Raw genomic sequence first — 20,392 nt, forward strand, 5'->3', positions numbered from 1 at the left:
CTGGCAGGCAGGTTTAGTGGAAATAGGCAGGCTTAGATGAAATAGGCAGGTAGCTTCATCTGACAGTCTGGCTCCGACAAAGGGGTCGCCTTACACCCCGAGCAGTCTGCAGACACCCTATTCCCAGTACCACCTGTAAGCCACGTGGAGAGATACTCCTCAGTCCGGTAGCACGCCGGCTGGGAGCATGTATTCGCCGGCGTGAGTCACATACGCATCCTAGTGCCAACTGTGTAGTCCCTGTGCTGCATCAGGACTACAGATACATTATTAATCGCACATCTCTCGTGCAGCTAACAGAGATTGTGCGAATCCCTATTCCCGTGTGCTGTAACACGGAGGGGATTGTTATTTAAGTTGGTTGTTTTACCTTCTCACCCGGAAGGTGTTCGGCCGCAGTCCACCAGGCTGCATCTCGGACCCCGGGTTCGGTTGCTTTCCATTATTTAATAAAGTTGTTTGCAACCGTCCCCTTAACAGTATGCATGTGTCACCCACCACATGGCCAGATAAGGTTGTAAAATGTTAAAATTACATTTCCCGGTGAATGCATTTGTCACAGTTGAAAGCAATACAAAAGTGCAAAAACGCATAAAAAATGCTACTTGTGAACATAGCCCAAGGTGTGGAGGAATATTTTTGTATTTGGTTATTTATTTTACCTTATACACAAGTCTTTACCCTGGAAAGGAAATTCCTCAACATATTTCACAGGAAAACCATTTCAATTTTGTTTTTGAACGTTTTATTGTGAGCCCATAAAAGTGGCTTAATACCTCTGACCACGTTGTTGACAGCAGTGACCTGGGGATCAGAAATGCTTCCTGGGTCGATCCCCATTCTGTCCCCATGTCTTTTGAGCACTGTCACTATCGTTTTGGGCACTTTTTAGGCTTTCTACAGACTGCTGGGGGTTCAGCCGCAAAAATGTTCTGGTCTCCCATAGACTAACATTGGGCTTGTTTCTCAGGTCGAGCACCCGAGTATCACAGTGAGCTCGGCCCGAGCTTCGAGCACCCAAGCATTTTAGTGCTCGCTCAACACTAGTATTTACCAATCAGAATAATTTATTTTATATTTTGATAGATCAGACTTTTCTGAACGCAGGGATATCAAATATTTATTTTTAATGTGGCAAAATGGGGTGATTTGAACTTTTTTTTTCAATATTTACAAAACATTTTTTCTCACTTTTTACAGTATTTGTTAGTCCCCTTAGGGAACTTGATGCTTTGATCATCGGATCATTTATACTATACATAGCAGTGGATCAGCATTGCTATGTATAGCTACACCAGCTAAAAACTGGCTTTCCCAGGAGAATCGTAATGACAGTCACGAAGATATTCAGCAGAGCCTAGGCTTTCACCGCAACCCATCGGTGTCCCGTGATGAAGTCACTGGCGTGCAGATGGGTGCTGGGAATGATGCGCCGCCCTCCTGGCGCAAGTGAAATTCTGTTCTCAGAGATTGGTTAACAGGTTAACAGCCGTGTGTGAGCTTGCATCAAAGGCAGGGACACAACATATGATGTAATTGTATGTCATGTAGCGTGAAGTGGTTAAAGGGTGTTCCAGTGTAGCTTTGCTGTTGTTCTTTCTGACACTAGATTAGAATGTCGGCTTGCACTAGTAATCCATCTGTTACTCCTCTGCTTGCCTTACTAATCGTATAAAATGAATTTATCCTCTGTGCTTCTTGAGAGCATGTTATTTACAGTCTTTATGTGCTTAACCTGTGTAGCAATCTGTAAAACTGAACCGACTGGTGGAATCCAATAACAGCGCTGTGATCACTGTTCACACTAGTGATGCTGGTAAGTAATGGATGGGGGCTTGTGGTTTCACAAATACAGTTTGATTGAACAGTGGCAGCGGAAAGTTTAGGAATCCTTCAGAATTATCCATATTTCTGTATAAATGTGATCTAAACCTACATCAGATTTTAACACAAGTCCTAAAATAGATAAAGAGAACTGAATCAACAAATGAGTCAAAAATCTTAGACATTGTCACTTTTTAATGAGGAAAATGATCACGTCTGTGAGTGGCAAAAATATGTGAACCTTTGCTCTCAGTATTCGGTGTGACCCCACCCTCATGCAGCTAAATGTTTTTAGTAATTGTTGATTACTTCTAAACATTGACTTGGAGGGGTATTAGCCCATTCCTCTTACAAACAGCTTAATCTCTAATGTTGGTGGGCTTGCTCCTATGAACGGCTTGATTCAGGTCCTTTCATAACATTTCTATAGAATTAATATCAGGACTTTGACTGTAGAGATCTTGAAAACAAAGGAAATTTCACAATTATTTACTATTTTGTTATTATTAAACATGCTAGAATAACTAGTGCTGCAACATATAAACTGCTGCCTTCTGTAGTTGTACATCTGTTTGTGTTGGGCACGATATAGGATGGCATAACAATAGTTTATACTGTTAAAGGTAAACACATATAACTGGTGAGATAACCTGTGCAGAAATAAGACAGGTTACCATATAATATGCGTGATATATATGGGCTCTGACCACTCTGCAACAGAGTTATTAGGGATCATTTAAATGACTGTCTCCAAGTCATATTTTCTTCTGTGTATTATGTGCAACAGTGACCGAGCGCGAGCCTACACTGTGTGCATAATTTTTACGCAATCTGTATTTTTGACGATTAATTTTATTATTGAATAACTACAGTGCTGTTGGTCAATCAAAAAGGCTAATAAGCCTAAAACCTTACTCATTACACAAATACACATCACCTGATCTGCTTCATCCAATACACATTAAAGTTTAAGACAACTTGAAGTTAGAAAATATGTATAAAATGGTGATATGATTAAAATACTCACCTATTAATTTTGCACACAGTGTATGTAAATAATACAAATAGGAAAATACGGTTAATATATGGTTGTGTAAATGATTGTACCTGTCATTGAATCTAACATGTAAGTTGCCAAAAACTGCTTCACATTAAGTCCACTACTATAGTCCACTGAAACCAGTCTCTATCATTAAACTATGCAACTCTATTCATAGAGACAAGACAGTTCTCCTTGACCTTTTCACTTTTGTGACATTATCCCATAAAAATCAAATTTTTATAGGTAATGAGGAAATGGAATCCAGACACTTGGTCCCTGGAGATCTACTAGTGCTCTCAGGAAAAAGGTTTTTCCTTCCTTGTGATTGCATTTTACTGAGGGGCACCTGCATAGTGAATGAAGGCATGCTGACAGGTGAGCTGTGTTTCTATCCTTTATCTACATATTGTATTATGCAGCTCTGTTCAGATAAGGTCATATATAGATAATTTTGAATGTGCTCCACATACTTGCCTGTCACAGGACTATCCTGAATTTTTGATACAGGAAATACAGGAAACACCCAGCAAATTTGGGCTGTACTGGCTAGAAAAGGAGCCCCACCCAAAAGTGGTTGTTCTAGGATGAGCCAGGATTTTCCCAAGACTGATTAAGGGTGGAGCTTAAATATCCCTATTCCATAGCATGGGTCCATAATTCAAAATCTTAAAAATAATACTAATATTATATAGGATATGAAAGGAAATATTTGGATACTGCAATACCATCTTGTAGCGTCCATGTAAATATCAATGCAAGGTAGTTCATCTTATCTATAAGTGGGTACAGCTAGCAAGTATGTTTATCATACTGTGTTGGAGGCACAATGCGGTATCATATTGTATTAGGGGCATTGTGGGGGCATTATACTGTGTTGTAGGCATTTTGTGGCCATCAAATTGTATTGGTAAGACTGTGGGGACATGAAAATGTGTGTATATGTAAGGAGCATTGCGTGGCATCATACTGACTGGGTGAATTCACTGTGCGGATATCATACTGTGTGGAGCAGCATTGTTGGAGCATCATACTTCATCGAGAAGCATCATATTATTATTATTATTATTTATTTTTATTTTTTTTGGTGGGGCAGTTTAGCATTTGGCTATGAGGTCCCATGATTTCTATGTGTGTATCCATGATTCCCTTGAATGTACGTGCCTTTAGAAGAAATGTAAATCATTACTAGTGAAACCAGTGGAAAAAACTCAACATAAAAATTTTGAGAACTACAGGGTTACAGTAATATTGTATTATGCGTATTGTGCATAATTTCTAAGGCTTCCCACAAGTAAACCATCATGCTAATGTGTAAATATAAGTTGTCTAATGATAGATCTCGTAGAAACACAATTTTTTGGAAAAAAAATTGATAAAGGCTTATGCAACGAAGCATTATTTCCTGCAACAAGAAGCATTGTTTCCCTTGCTTGAATAATCACGTAAAAAAAGACTGAAGTCATGCCTTAATGAAAATGAGATGTAAGTTGTGTTTGTCCGCGGAGTTTTTGATGCTTTCTTAGAATTTTTCCCAAAAAATAAGTTTCAGAACTACAGTAAAAATGGCTTGTTTCAGCACAACCTAAAGCTGGATTTAAGACTGCATGATCACCGCACTTAAATGACTGCTGATCAGCTACATACTTTCCTATCTGTGGTTGTTTAATGTCCTGTATAGATGGCATGACTACACTTATATGAGTACAGAATGATCGTTAATATTGTTTTGTGCACATAAGAATATCATGATATTAGCAGTATATTACCAGCTCACAGGATGATGTTCTACCGATAAAGGCGTAGTCAGACAACCATATAAATCAGTCCGAGATCGGACTGCAATGCATGGACAGGCAGACAGGTCTCCCAACCCATGCATGACAGCTTCATATATTTCTATGAAACTGTCATGCTTGAGTCGGGAGACCCGCCGGCCAGTCCGTGCAATGCTGTCCAATCTTGGTCCTTTTTATATGGTCGTCTGTCTGCTCCCTAAAGTTACTTTTTAGCTAGCTTAAAACTAACCACACCCGACAAGAAATCATTTAGGTATAGACTGGCCAATATTCGGGACTGAGCATTCCTTTGAACACTGTTTTCCTGATTATCGGCCCATTTGAATGGACTCCAACACATGAGCAGAATAATATAGTGATATACTGTAGTTATTTGTCAGTGTCACATTAGACAATGGAACAATTTTAATAATACATCCCTACTCATTACAAATAATTTGTCTTACTATAGGCGAAAGTATCCCGGTCACTAAGATACCCCTTGACCAGGTGACAAACTGCACCCCCTGGAAAATACATAGTGGAGAGGATTACAAAAGGCATGTGCTATTCTGTGGAACTGAAGTGATCCAGACTACAGCATCTGGCTCTGCTCCTGTAACTGCAGTTGTGATGCAAACTGGTTGGTATATTATCTCCCACTTTGTGAATAAAGAAAAATTCCTTCACCATTGATTTAAAAAAAACTCTTCCATCTAAATTTAGGAAACTTTGATACAATGTACACATAATTTTATTATATGCTAAAGAGATTGTCCAGTCTTGCGGTTAAAGTCTGTAGTCACTTTATGTGACTGCAGACTTCTGAATCCTTACAGTATGTAAACCGCACACTGTCAGGATTATCAGGTGTTGCCTGTGAGAATGGGTGGTCATGTGACTGCAAGTATGTGATTGGCTTAGATGTGGTAACGTGACAATTAGACATGTCTGATACAAGAGAAGTGAGCAAGGCCGAACACTTCCAGTTGAAATGTGACCGGAAGTATGAAAATCACATACTTGGGGCCACTTGACCACCTACTCTAGGCCGCAGCATCAGAGAATCCTGACAGTGTGCAATGTACATGTTTTAAGGATTCAAAAGGCTGCAGTTACAAAGTGAATGCAGACTTTTACTACAATACTGGACAACCCCTTTAAGGTACTAGTACTAATATAAAATAAAATATGGATAATATATGGCTTAAAGTTGAATTGCATAATGCCAAACCATCATTGAGCCATGCAATGTGTATTGAGATAACTCCACTATAGCCTGAATTAATAATCAGATATTTCAAATATACCGTATATCAAGACAAAGAGTAAGTATAAATACTTTGAAATGACAATCACCATGAATACCAGAAGTATCATTAAAGGGTTTGTTCCATATTGCACATTTATTTCAAATTCATGTATGCCATAAATTTTTGATACATACGGGCCCAACTACAGAAAGATTTCCTACACTATGACAAGCAGCTCTTTTTTGGAAATCATATTTTGTAACATGAATTTAATTTTTTTACCATTTCTGTTTTTTCTCCCTAAAGGTTTCAACACAGCAAAAGGAGACATGGTGCGATCAATTCTGTATCCCAAGCCTATGAATTTCAAGCTGTATCAAGATGCATCTCGATTTTTAATGTGTCTCGTGGCAATATCTGTAATTGGATTTATATATTCTGTGGTGCTATTTGTAGTTAAAGGGGTGAGTTTTAAGCATATATTCTGTATTGTAAATTTCCAACATTTTATATTAAGGTCTATTTCTACCATGTGTTTTTCTTAGACTAATCATTATATATGTACATCAGTGCAGCTCATAACAGCTTATTGGCAGGGGTGCTGGGTATTTGCCATTTCCAGTCTGGTAATAATGACATTCTCAGGATAAGTTGTTCACATGCCCAGAACCTGTTTAATAACTTGTCCATCCGGCCTTTCTGAATGCTGATTAGTTGAGGTGGCCTTTAGATAACCTACACCAGGTACTGCCGAGCTTTCTCCACGCATCTGTCCTTTTAACCTCCTCTGACAGGTTTCTGTCAGTTTAACAAGACAATAGCCATTCTCAAAGTAATTAGCTCCTTTGAAGAAACAAGTGTGATTGCTGGTATTACTAGTCTTTTTATCCAATCTGTCTTTCTCAGTTGCATGTATATCATGTAACAATGACTCTTGTGGCATGGTTTATATTTTAGGGAACAGCTCGAGATGTTATTGTCAAGTCATTAATTGCAGTAACTGTCGCCATACCCCCAGTACTTCCTGCCGCAGTTGCAACAGCCATCATGTATGCTCAGAAACGACTTAAAAAGAAAAAAATATTTTGCATTAGTCCTCAGAGAATCAATGTGTGTGGGAGAATAAACCTGGTATGCTTTGATAAGGTAAGAGTTGTCTTTTACAGTGTTAAACAATTCCAGACAATCAGGTACAGATTAATCAAGACTGGTAATTTTCTCGCCGGTCTTGATGATGGGGCACATTGGAGTCAGACCCTTCTGATTCATTAACAGGCGCATGCCTCCTTATGAATCAGTAGAATATTGAAAATGGTGTGTACCTCTGTGCACCTCACCACAAATCTTACTCCAGTCAGAGGATGGAGTAAGATTTCTGCAATAAGAAATTCCCAGCTCATCATTATTTAGATGAGCTATGGTGTCACATTCCCGTTATGCCCCAGTTTTGCTGCAGTTATTCATTTTTGGCAAAGCTGGGCGAAACTAGCATGAAAACAGCAAAAGTCGCAACATTTTTGCGCAAATCCTGATGTGCAAAAATGTTAAGCCTTTTTAAATGCTTTTCTGAAATTTTGTGAAGCCTTCCTTTTGCAAAACTACTGCAGATGTTATACATTAGCAAATTCAATTGTGTCAAGTCTCAACGTGTATCAGGCTACTGAACTCGTTATACTTACAAAACATAAAAGCAGAACACTCTCTACGTTAGATTAATATACTAAAGGATAAAAGAGTCTTTTCAGAGAAATATACAAAAAAGAAAGCAAAGCTTAGAGAGAGAGTAAAAACCCAAGGACTCGATTTTGAAGCTTCCTTCCAAGTAGTAAGTAAAAAAACCTGCTGCACTCCAAATGTGAAAAAAATCATTCTATTCACTCATGTCAAATGTACTAAATGTATTATTTATACATTGCAGCTTAGTGCTTTGTCATATATACTGTTTGTATAGTGTGGGTATATATAATGGATGAAATTAGTTTTGAACACGTCACCAATTTTCTAAGTAAATATATTTCTAAAGGTGCTATTGACATGAAAATCTTACCAGATATCGGCAACAGCTAACAACACATGCAATCCACACAGGCAAAGAAATCAATCCATAGATGTCCATAAATTTAGCTTTGTGTAATAATGAGTATAAGTAGTATATATACAGTACAGACCAAAAGTTTGGACACACCTCATTTAAAGATTTTTCTGTATTTTCATGACTTTGAAAATTGTACATTCACACTGAAGGCATCAAAACTATGAATTAACACATGTGGAATTATATACTTAACTAAATAGTGTGAAACAACTGAAAATATGTCTTATATTCTAGGTTCTTCAAAGTAGCCACCTTTTGCTTTGATGACTGCTTTGCACACTCTTGGCATTCTCTTGATGAGCTTCAAGAGCCTGCTGGAGGTCATTTTGCAGGTTTCTGGCAGTGCTCCTCCTGTTCCTCCTTGCACAAAGGCGGAGGTAGCGGTCGTGCTGCTGGGTTGTTGCCCTCCTACGGCCCCCTGCAAGTTTCCTAGTGCTGGCTTCTGGGTACTGATTCGACCATGGAGGCCATTTCGAGACAGAATCCTACAAACTGTTCTAGTTGACACAGGGACTTGAGGTGACCAGGCCTGTTGGAGCTCTGCTGCAGTGGAAGAGGGTCTTGCTTTGGATTTTCTAACCAACAAACGTTCCTCCTGAGCAGTTGTCTTGCGGGGTCTGCCGGACCTGGGCTTGTCAAACTCATCTCCAGTCTCTTCAAATCTTTAATTAATTCTTTGTACTTGGCGCTGAGACACATTAAAGGTGCCAGCCACCTCTGCAGTGGATCTGGTCTTCAGCCTCTTGATAATGAAGGCTTTGGTCGCAGGGTGGATGTTTGGCTGGTTGTCAGAGCTCAAGTTGCAGTTCAAGTGAAGGTTTGGGGTGCTGGGTTTCTTTTTATACACACCCACTAATTAACCAATCATTTACTGAGCACTGGTGAGGATGTAAACTAGGATTGGGTGCATTATATGACCAGGCGACAAAACTTTTGTCTTGCCAAAATCTGACCATTCTGCGTTCATTAAATGATTAATATTTCAGCATTGATGCCAATTTATTTTCTTTACCTAAAACAAATTTGAGAGGGTTTCAGCTTTCAAAAGAGTAATTTATAAAACCAATGGATGAATTTAACGTCCGGTTATAAGCTTTTATTTACATAACATGGATAAGCGACATAACTTCTGTCAGGGAGTGTAAGCATGGAGAACAGAAAGAGGAGAAGAGAACTGTCTGAGGACTTCAGAACCAAAATTGTTGAACAATATTAACACTCTCAAGGTTACAAGTCCATCTCCAAAGATCTTGATGTTCCTTTGTCCACTGTGTGCAACATAATCAAGAAGTTTACAACCCATGGCACTGTAGCTAATCTCCCTGGACCTAGATGGCAGAGAGAAATTGATGAAAAGTTAAAACGCAGGACAGTCTGGATGATGGATAAGCAACCTCAATCAAGTTTCAAAGAAATTCAAGCTGTCCTGCAGGCTCAGGGTGCATCAGTATTGGTGTGAACTATCCATCGACATTTGAATTAAATTAAATGCTATGGCAGGATACCCAGGGGGACCCCACTGCTGGCACAAAGACATAAAAAAGCTAGACTGCGGTTTGCCAAAATGTACGTGAGTAAGCCAAAATCCTTCTGGGAAAGAGTCTCGTGGACAGATGAAACCAAGATAGAGTTTTCTGGTAAAGCACATCATTCTACTGTTTACCAAAAACGGAATGAGGAATACAAAGAAAATAACACAGTACCTACAGTCAGATATCGTGGAGGTTTTGGGGTTGTTTTGCTGCCTCTGGCACTGGGTGCTCTGACTGTGTGCAAGGCATCATGAAATCTGAAATATACCAACGGATTTTAGGTCGCAATGTAGTGCCCAGTGTCAAAAAGCTGAATTTAAGCCCTAATTCATGGGTCTCCCAGCAAGACAGTGACCCCAAGCATTCTTCAAAAAGCACCTAGAAATTAATAGAACAAAGCACTGGAGAGTTCTGAAGTGGCCAGAAATGAGTCCGAATCTAAATCCCATTGAACACCCATGGAAAGATCCTGAAATTGCTGTTGGGAGAAGGCACCCTTCAAATATGAGAGACCTGGAGCAGTTTACAAAAGAAGAGTGGTCAAAAATTCCAGTTGAGCAGTGTAAAAAGCTTGTTGATAGTTATAGGAAGCGATGATTTGCAGTTATTTATTGAAAAGGATGCGCAACCTAATATTAAGTTGAGGGTGTCAACATTTCTTTCTGGCCCATTTTGATGGTTTTGTGTGAAATGATGTCTAATTTGCCTTTTTTCTCTGTTTTTATGTTGTTCCAATACACAGAAAGGAGATAAACGTGTATAACAAAACGTGTGTAATTGCAATAATTTTCTGCAAGAAATTCTTAATCTTCTGGAACAATTTCAAGGGTGGCAACACTTTCGCCCAGGACTGAATACACAAACATATACATATAAGGCTGTGCAATCACTTTAACGTTGTGATTCTGTTTATCCAGACAGGTACTTTAACTGAAGATGGCCTTGATTTGTGGGGGGTAGTTCCATCAAATGACGGCAGGTGATTATTACATTTTCAACTGTATATGATCTACTTATAAATAAGACTGACAGTTAAAAAGGTTTTCCACTCAAAACACAGACAATCCCTTCTCAATCCTTGTGTTGCTCCCTTTTAAAATAATAACACGTATACACTGTCTGGAGTAGTTGTCCAATGTTTTTGGGCCTTTTCTTACTATTTTTATTGAGTTGTGAGCTCTGATATATTCTCACTATTCTAAAATCACCGTAAAATGGCCGATGCATTCACTGCTTAGGCTTTTATAAAGGTTATGATAGTCCCTCCTGATCGGCATGTGATATCATAACTGCAAAGCATTATGGGGAAGCCTGCACAGTTTCATCTGAGGTCATTGAATCAGTCACTGAAGACTGACATCTTCTGTACTGTGTACAATGGTGGCAAGCAATGTTTTAGCAATTCGCATGAATCAAATAGATTTACAAGAATCAAATTGCAAATTGTTAGAATTCACCAGGACCTTCGAATTTCATAAAATGTGACTCAAATTTGATTTAACTCAAATTGATTCAATCATCTCTAGTAAAGTGTTGAAACTTGCCCTTGCATCGTCATAGTAAATCATACGTTATTTTATCGCCAGTATTTCTTTTACTCTTCTGATCTAAGGGTATGTGCATACAGAGTTTTTTTTGAAACAGTCAAAAACTATGAGTTTTCAAGTAGAAACCATTTGAAGAAATGCTCCTCCTTTGGAGAGATATTGGAGATGTTTTTTCCTCTCCTTAATTGGTTTTGAACGATTTTTTGAAGTGTTTTGGAAGAATTTCTTTCCTGAAGTATTTTTGCAGCCTTACGATTTTAACGTGCTTAATTTTGAGCAAAATCCATCAGGAGCTGCTTCTTAGAAGTGACCTGCACTTTCTTTTTTCCTACCAGCTGGAAAAAAGTGGAAAAGTACACTTAAAACATTCAATAAATGAACAGTTGTTTTTTTTTCACAATGGAAAGTGATAGAAAGAAGCTTTCAGGTGTTTTTAGAGCAAATTTTCAGGTGTTTTTCATATTCTTAACTTCCATAGATAATGCTGATATTATCCACTAATTCAAATTTCTTTAACTTTAGATTTCAGCAAGTTCATATATTTACAAATGAAAATAATTTATCCTGGTGCCCACTTTTAGCAGCAATGACATGCTGCCACTCGTTGATCATTTTGGATGGGAAAATTCAAGGAGATCCTATGGACCTGAAAATGTTTGAAGGCACCAACTGGGTAATGCTGCCATCTAATGGGAAAAAATAAAATATACAGCGATCTATTACACTGATATACAGTGATTTTGGTGCCAGAGATGCCTGAATGGTTTTATATTAAGTTTATGGTGCTGATTAGTGATGAGCGAGCATGCTCGCCACTAGTGTTGAGCAATACCTTCCGATATCAGGAAATATCGGATTGGATTGGATCGGGCCGATACCCAAAAAGTATAGGATATCGCCGATTCCGATACCGGAAACCAATGCAAGTCAATGGGACACAAATATCGGAATGAAAATAAACCCTTTCTTTCCTTGTAGGTTAATTCTACATGAAGGAAAACAACTAACAATAATGTAAAATGTATTGGGGAGGTGGTTGCCCAAATCGATGGGAACAGTGCTCACAGTGAAACATGAAAAGTCGGCAATTCAGCAGCGGCATATACCGGTACCCGACAATTTAGAACAGAAAGAATAGAACTTCACACATAGATTAGATAGATAGAAACATGTCAGTCACATATATAATAAGTACAGTGACAGTGTTGCTTACTGTACTTGTCATTTAGTGTAAAGGATTTATTTTAAAAAATAATAGTGTTTTCATGCACCATCTCTTTAAAAAAGCCGGCGGGCAATTCAGCAGCGGTACCTGACAATTTAGAACAGAAAGATATAGCATCACACATAGATTAGATAGATAGAAACATGTCAGTCACATATATAATAAGTACAGTGACAGTGTTGGTTACTGTACTTGTCATTTAGTGTTAGAATAAAGGATTTATAAAAAAAAAAAATTGGCGTGGGGTTCCCCGTAATTTTAGTCTCTAGCGGAGGTTAAGCAGACAGCTGGGGCAGATATTTGAAGCCTGGGAAGGGGGTAATACCCACGGAGCTTCCCAGGCTACTAATATCAGCCCCCAGCTGAATACCTAGCCTTACTAGCTATTAAAATGGGGACCCCCCCCCAAAAAATGACATGAGGTCCCCCCTATTTTAATAGCTAGCAAAGACTAGGCAGACAGCTGGGGGCTGATATTAATAGCCCAGGAAGGGTGCCATGAATATTGGCCCCCTCCCAGGCTAGAAACACCAGCGGTCAGCTGTCCCAGAAATGGCGCATCCATAGGAAGCACCAATTCTGGCACTTAGCCTCGCTATTCCCACTGCCCTGCAGCGGTGGCAGTGGGGTAATAGGGCTGGGGTTGATGTCCGCTTATAATGCCAGCTGATATCAAGCCCAGGATAGTAATGGAGAGGCGTCTATAAGACACCCCCATTACTAACCCCATAGTCAAAGTTAAAAAAACACCAAACACCCAGAATAAAGTCCTTTAATTGAAATAAACACACAATTCTTTATTGTTCTAAATTAAACCATACTTACCATCACGCCCATTCCAGCTGAAGCCAACGATCTCCTGCAATAAAAGTAAAATAATAAACCAACCTCATCCTTACCTTTCCATGGTTCCCAGGATGGCTCCAGCTCTGCTACATTCACATGACAGGCTGGATCGCAGCAGAAAGCTGCCATCTAGCTTGCCATGCCGCAGACACTGAGAAGCGCAGGCATGCTTGCACTCCTCAGTGTCTGGCTGTGATGGCATCCAGATGAGCCGAGTTCATGTCCAATGAAGTCAGCTCACCTCATGCACGTCACTGACAGCGTGGGAGAATTCTCTTGCGCATGCAGTGAGCTTGAGAGAATTCTGCTGTTCATGCGGGGAGCGCAGGAGAATTCTCCCACGCTGTCAGTGACGTGCATGAGGTGAGCTCATGTCCAATGAACTCAGCTCACCTCATGCACGTCATTTACAGCGTGGGAGAATTCTCCTGCGCTCAGCGCTTGAGCAGGAGAATGCTACCACGCTGGGATGGCATTGAGATGACAGGCTGGATCGCAGCTGAGCGCTGCCATCCAGCATGCCATCCTTCATAGACACTGCAGAGCACAGGAATGCTTGCGCTCTGCAGTGTCTCTGAAGGATGACAAGCTGGATGGCAGCGCTCAGTTGCGATCCAGCCTGTCATCAGAATGTCATCCCAGCGTGGGAGAATTCTCCTGCTGAAGCGCTGAGCACAGGAGCATTTTCCCACGCTGTCAGTGACGTGCATGAGGTGAGCTGAGTTCATTGGACATGAACTCGGCTCATCTGGATGCCGTCACAACCAGACACTGAGGAGCGCAAGCATGCCTGCGCTTCTCAGTGTCTGCGGCATGGCAAGCTGGATGGCAGCTTTCGCCTGTGATCCAGCCTGTCATGTGAATGTAGCAGAGCTGAAGCTGTCCTGGGAACCATGGAAAAGTAGGATGAGGTTGCTTTATTATTTTACTTTTATTGCAGAAGACATTGGCTTCAGCTGGAATTGGCGTGATGGTAAGTATGGTTTAATTTAGAACATTAAAAAATTGTGTGTTTATTTCAATTAAAGGACTTTATTCTGTGTGTTGTGTTTTTTTTAAATACTTTTCTAGAAATTTATGGCGGTCATGTCTAATATTGGCGTGACCCCATGAATTTCGGGCTTAGGGCCAGCTGATAATACCAAGCTGGCCCTAACCCCTTTATTACCCAGTGAGCCACCGCACCAGGGCCCTGGATGAGTTGGGTACAGCGCCAGAAGATGGCACTTCTATGAACGCGTCATTTTCTGGGGTGGCTGCGGACTGCAATTTGCAGTGGGGGGGGCAGAAAGCTTGGACCCCCCTGCGCTGCAGATTCCAGCCCCCAGCTGCCTAGTTGAAATTCATGAAATAATTTAAAAAAAATTGACGAGGGGCTTCGCCCTATTTTTGTGTCCAGCCAGGTACAGTATCCAGGAACGGGCTGCCCCCAACCACCAGCTGCCTATTTGTACCTGGCCGGACACAACAATATAGGGAAGCCCTTTTTTCTTTATTATTTCATGAATTTCATGAAATAATTTTAAAAAAATTGACGTGGTGCTTCGCCCTATTTTTGTGTCCAGCCAGGTACAACTAAGCAGCTGGGGGCTGGAATCTGCAGTGCAGGGAGGTCCAAGCTTTCTGGCCCCCCTCCAGCTGTAAATTGCAGACCGCAGCCACCCCAGAAAATGGCGTGTTCATAGAAGCGCCATCTTCTGGCGCTGTACTGAACTCATCCAGGGCCCTGGTGTGGTGGCTCACTGGGTAATAAAGGGGTTAGGGCTAGCTTGGTATTATCAGCTGGCCCTAAGCCCAAAATTCATGGGGTCACGCCAATATTAGACATGACCGCCATAAATTTCTAGTAAAGTATTTAAAAAGAACACAACACACAGAATAAAGTCCTTTAATTGAAATAAACACACAATTTTTAATGTTCTAAATTAAACCATACTTACCATCACGACCATTCCAGCTGAAGCCAATGTCTTCTGCAATAAGAGTAAAATAATATAGCAACCTCATCCTTACCTTTCCATGGTTCCCAGGACAGCTTCAGCTCTGCTACATTCACATGACAGGCTGGATCGCAGCCGAAAGCTGCCACCCAGCTTGCCATGCCGCAGACACTGAGAAGCGCAGGCATGCTTGCGCTCCTCAGTGTCTGGCTGTGAAGGCATCCAGATGAGCCGAGTTCATGTCCAATGAACTCAGCTCACCTCATGCACGTCACTGACAGCGTGGGAGAATTCTCCTGCGCTCAGCGCTTGAGCAGGAGAGTTCTCCCACGCTGGGATGGCATTGAGATGACAGGCTGGATCGCAGCTGAGCGCTGCCACCCGAGTATTCCAATGTACTCGACCCGAGCTTCGAGCACCCGAGCATTTTAGTGCTCGCTCATCACTAGTGCTGATTAATAATATGACTTCGGTTTTGCCAGATTGGCTCTAGTTTCTTAGATATTTAATTGTTAATTAATTACAGTAGAGTTCTGGCTTCAAAAAGTCACATTTTTAGTATTGTAAGCCTACAAATTGAAATACAAAATAGTTATATGGTATATTTCATTACCTAAGATACTGTTAAAGAGTCAAAAGACCAAAAGACCAAAAGCTATTGCATTTGTAATCACACAAAAGTCGCATTGGGGGAATTCATTATTTTCATGGATGAATTATTTTAAAAAAACTAGAACTAATTCAGCAAAAGTAATGGGATTTTTCAATTCAGCACCCTCAAAAACTCGAAATCAATTAAAAAAACTTTGGCACCTGAAAAAAAAATGTTTGTTGTACACTTGTGTTATTGTTAACATGAATGTATTGAAAAAATAAAAAAACTGTGGCCCCAATTCATCATAGTTGTTTCTCTAGTTTTCTGGGGTAATTTCCTCTTTTTATTGCTTATAATATCACTTTGCAACACTTTTTAGTTGTGTTTTTTTTTAAGTCCTTTTATTATTTCTCCTCTCCAACTTTGTTTAACCAGATGTTTTAATAAGATTCATAAAATCTGTTTTTTTACCAAATGTCACTTTTTTTGTTCAATTTACTCCAGTCCTCCACCCCCCGTTTTGACACATTTTTTTTAAAGATTTCTGGCGCTAAAAAATCACAAAAATTGGATCAAGACAAAAAAGAGCATTTTTGATTGCACCATTTTGAAAAATTTGGGGCAAGAAAACCTCAAGACTTCGCAATTGTTGAAGTATTTGTTCAACACCGAACAGCAAAGTATTAATGCATTGTTTATGCAAAGTTTAGGTAAAATAACAACAAATATATGAGCATTAAGATGAGCTAAGATGAGTACAATAAGAAACTGTTACATCCACTAAACTATTTTTTTTTACACAGACAAAAGTGGATAAAAATATATGGCCTTTACTGTTGGGTGACAAAGGTTTTGTCCAGGCTTATCACAAAAGTCTGCAGTCACTCTATGTGATTGCAGACTTGTTAATCCTCACATTCTCCGATGTTGGTGGCGAGTCAGAGCGGTCATGTGACTGTGCATATGTGTTATGCATACTTCTGGACATATACAAATTAGATGTGCATGGCCTTGCTCAGTTCACTTGTATTCAGCTGCGTGTGATATGAGTTTTCACAAATCTGGAGTCACATAGTCACTGCAGACTTTTATGATAAACCTGGGCAACCCTTTTAAGTAGTGACGTTGAGAAAAGATAGATGTATGGAAAATTGACTGTTTTGCATCCAGAAAGTAAATCTATGGAGTGGACTGAAATACCAACTCACTGTATCACACTGGGGTTTATGTGTGAGTCACTTTTACAACATAAGTGTATGGACTTATGAATTGACTTCCAGTTCACACACACCTTTGTGTGATCCAGCAAATCAGAAATTCAGTCACGTGAATGAGAACATGACCGCGGAGCTGGAAACCGGGGAAGATGGAGATAGGTTAAAATTTATTGGAAACAGTTCTTTAAATTATATAGGTATGTGGTTAATATGTCTATTTTAGACACCTGTATCACATCCAGTTTTTAAGTCATCTATTATAATGGATCTGTGAAAACCATATGACATATTAATAGTGTTCATGTGGTCTCTATTTTTTGGTAGTAACATTCATTTAGTTCAATCGGCAAGTATTCTCCGCAAGCTGAAATAGACTTAGTTCGTGCTGCAATTTTTTTTCACACGGACTGTGTATTTGAATCGCACATTTAACTCGGTCCATGTGCCGTCTGTGTGCAGTTTGTCATGCATGCACTTGAAAATACAATCGTCTGAACTCAGCTGTGGAGAGATATCTCCTATGGACTTCCCCTTTCTGTATTCATTTTTAAAGTGAACACATGTTAGCGACTCCTTGACCAAAAATGAGTTTCATTTAGGGAAGGAAATTTCCAATATATGAAACATGTGAATGAATTTCTGCAAACCCTATTCAGATGAATGAAACAGTCAAAGAAATTTCTTAAGGGCAGAAATTTGGAAAACCTATCCCATACTTAACATAAAAGTTCCAAACTGTCTATACACATTACATCACCAATGTCATTTTTCTTTTTTTATATCTGTCTTCTTCTTAGATACATTTCTATCCAATTTGTTTAATTCTTTTATAGGACATTGACCAGTCGTGTCAAACAGATGGTAATGAAAAGATGCCAAGAAAACATCATCTCGTTGTAAAGCCAGGAATGCACTCTGATACAGTAAGTACAATAAATTAATAATACCAAGTAATAATTAATCATTATTTTTGGATTGTGTATGTCAATAGTTTTCTATGTATTTATTGTATAAACGATTTAATAATCATATACTAAAAGTCATGGCTATAGATTGTATTAAGACATTTCAATAAGCTAAAGGGTATGCAGAGTAGAGATGAGCGTTGTTCTACTCGAACTGTTCGCCAATCTCAAATTCGAGCTGTTTTGGGCGGTGTTCGAGCCGTTCGGCGAACACGAACGATTTGAGAAAAATTCGGCTGTTCGAGGTTATGTTCGATAACTGTTCGTGCACCAAAATCATAACTGGATTTTTTCTCAGTAATGATGAAAATTAATGTTAATACGCAGTTTGAGTGTACAGCGGGGTGGGGGGAGGGGCAGGGGATGGATCTCTGCAGGAATAATGAAGATCTCCATTTTTTTTTCTCTTTCCCGCATTTGCAGTGGGGAGGTGCAGTCTGTCAGCCTATCAGCAGCGCACACACGGAGCGAACTGCTGTTTTTCACACAAGCAAGGGCATGTGTCATTGGCAGTGTATGTCACATGTCCTTGCCCTATAAGACCAAGCCATTTTCCCCGTCGCCACCATTTTCTCACTGCTGCAGCTGCGTGTTAGACGGCACCGCTGTTGCTGTGTGCGCTATACCTTGTTAATTTCAAGCCAATTTTCGCACAAATCTACAGATAGCTTGGGAGTAGGGAATAGTTGTGATTGCAGTCCTTTTAAGGACTAGGTTACAGCATTTCCTACGACTTTTATCAGGCAGGTCTGTGCTCTTAAATAGATAGATTGTGGGAGTAAAGACTAATTGTAATTGCAGTCCTTTTCAGGACTAGGTTACATCAGTTCCTATCAGTTTTTGCCAGGCAGGTCTGTGCCAGTGCTGTGCAAGTTTTTTTCACAGCATTTGGCTGAATCTAGCAAAGCTAATCCTTTTTGGCCTATTGCAGAGTGTGTTAGTCAGTGGAGTAGCCTATCTGTGTTGCAAGATATACCACCTGTGTATAGAATACCAATTTTTTTACTGCACCTAGTGAAGTAAAATCTTTTGGGTATAGCATCATTCTATTAGTCCATCTATACTGACCTCCATCAAGTTGCAAATTGAATATAATTTTTTTCGGCTTCTAGCTCTGAAAAAATATTTGGGCTTCTAGCAGTGTGTGGGACTTGTTCTATTAGACCATCTATACTGACCTCCATCAGGTTGCAAACTGAATATAATTTTTTTCTGCATCTAGCTCTGAAAAAATATTTGGCCTTCTAGCAGTGTGTGGGACTTTCTCTATTAGTCCATCTATACTGACCTCCATCAGGTTGCAAATTAAAAATAATTTTTATCTGCATCTAGATCTGAAAAAATATTTGGCCTTCTAGCAGTGTGTGGGACTTTCTCTATTAGTCCATCTATACTGACCTCCATCAGGTTGCAAATTAAAAATAATTTTTATCTGCATCTACCTCTGAAAAAATATTTGGGCTTCTAGCTGTGTGTGGGACTTGTTCTATTAGTCCATCTATACTGACCTCCATCAGGTTGCAAACTGAATATAATTTTTTTCTGCATCTAGCTCTGAAAAAATATTTGGCCTTCTAGCAGTGTGTGGGACTTTCTCTATTAGTCCATCTATACTGACCTCCATCAGGTTGCAAACTGAATATATTTTTTTTCTGCATCTACCTCTGAAAAAATATTGGGCTTCTAGCTGTGTGTGGGACTTGTTCTATTAATCCATCTATACAGACCTCCATCAGGTTGCAAACTGAATATATTTTTTTTCTGCATCTACCTCTGAAAAAATATTGGGCTTCTAGCTGTGTGTGGGACTTGTTCTATTAATCCATCTATACAGACCTCCATCAGGTTGCAAACTGAATATAATTTTTTTCTGCATCTAGCTCTGAAAAAATAGTTGGCCTTCTAGCAGTGTGTGGGACTTTCTCTATTAGTCCATCTATACTGACCTCCATCAGGTTGCAAATTAAAAATAATTTTTATCTGCATCTACCTCTGAAAAAATATTTGGGCTTCTAGCTGTGTGTGGGACTTGTTCTATTAGTCCATCTATACTGACCTCCATCAGGTTACAAACTGAATATAATTTTTTTCTGCATCTAGCTCTGAAAAAATATTTGGCCTTCTAGCAGTGTGTGGGACTTTCTCTATTAGTCCATCTATACTGACCTCCATCAGGTTGCAAACTGAATATATTTTTTTTCTGCATCTACCTCTGAAAAAATATTGGACTTCTAGCTGTGTGTGGGACTTGTTCTATTAATTCATCTATACAGACCTCCATCAGGTTGCAAACTGAATTTTTTTTTTTCTGCATCAACCTCTGAAAAAATATTGGGCTTCTAGCTGTGTGTGGGACTTGTTCTATTAATCCATCTATACAGACCTCCATCAGGTTGCAAACTGAATATAATTTTTTTCTGCATCTAGCTCTGAAAAAATAGTTGGCCTTCTAGCAGTGTGTGGGACTTTCTCTATTAGTCCATCTATACTGACCTCCATCAGGTTGCAAATTAAAAATAATTTTTATCTGCATCTA

At 39.5% G+C, this 20,392-nt stretch overlaps 1 protein-coding gene across 3 annotated transcripts in view; it reads left to right on the plus strand.

Moving 5' to 3' along the window:
- Window positions 1-20,392, plus strand: part of LOC141259321 (probable cation-transporting ATPase 13A4) — a 308,876-nt gene that overhangs the window by 188,508 nt on the left and 99,976 nt on the right. For all 3 annotated transcript variants that reach the window (XM_073675076.1, XM_073675077.1, XM_073675078.1), the window contains 8 exons: window positions 1,744-1,816; window positions 3,110-3,241; window positions 5,114-5,284; window positions 6,201-6,358; window positions 6,852-7,040; window positions 10,439-10,500; window positions 11,591-11,741; window positions 17,725-17,814. In XM_073675076.1, coding sequence (XP_073531177.1) covers window positions 1,744-1,816; window positions 3,110-3,241; window positions 5,114-5,284; window positions 6,201-6,358; window positions 6,852-7,040; window positions 10,439-10,500; window positions 11,591-11,741; window positions 17,725-17,814 — 1,026 coding nt within the window. The remainder of the gene's footprint in view (window positions 1-1,743; window positions 1,817-3,109; window positions 3,242-5,113; window positions 5,285-6,200; window positions 6,359-6,851; window positions 7,041-10,438; window positions 10,501-11,590; window positions 11,742-17,724; window positions 17,815-20,392) is intronic.

The sequence above is a fragment of the Phyllobates terribilis genome, unplaced genomic scaffold, assembly GCF_046119375.1.
Source record: "Phyllobates terribilis strain yellow unplaced genomic scaffold, ASM4611937v1 Scaffold_3__8_contigs__length_932513732, whole genome shotgun sequence".
Lineage (NCBI taxonomy): Eukaryota > Metazoa > Chordata > Amphibia > Anura > Dendrobatidae > Phyllobates > Phyllobates terribilis.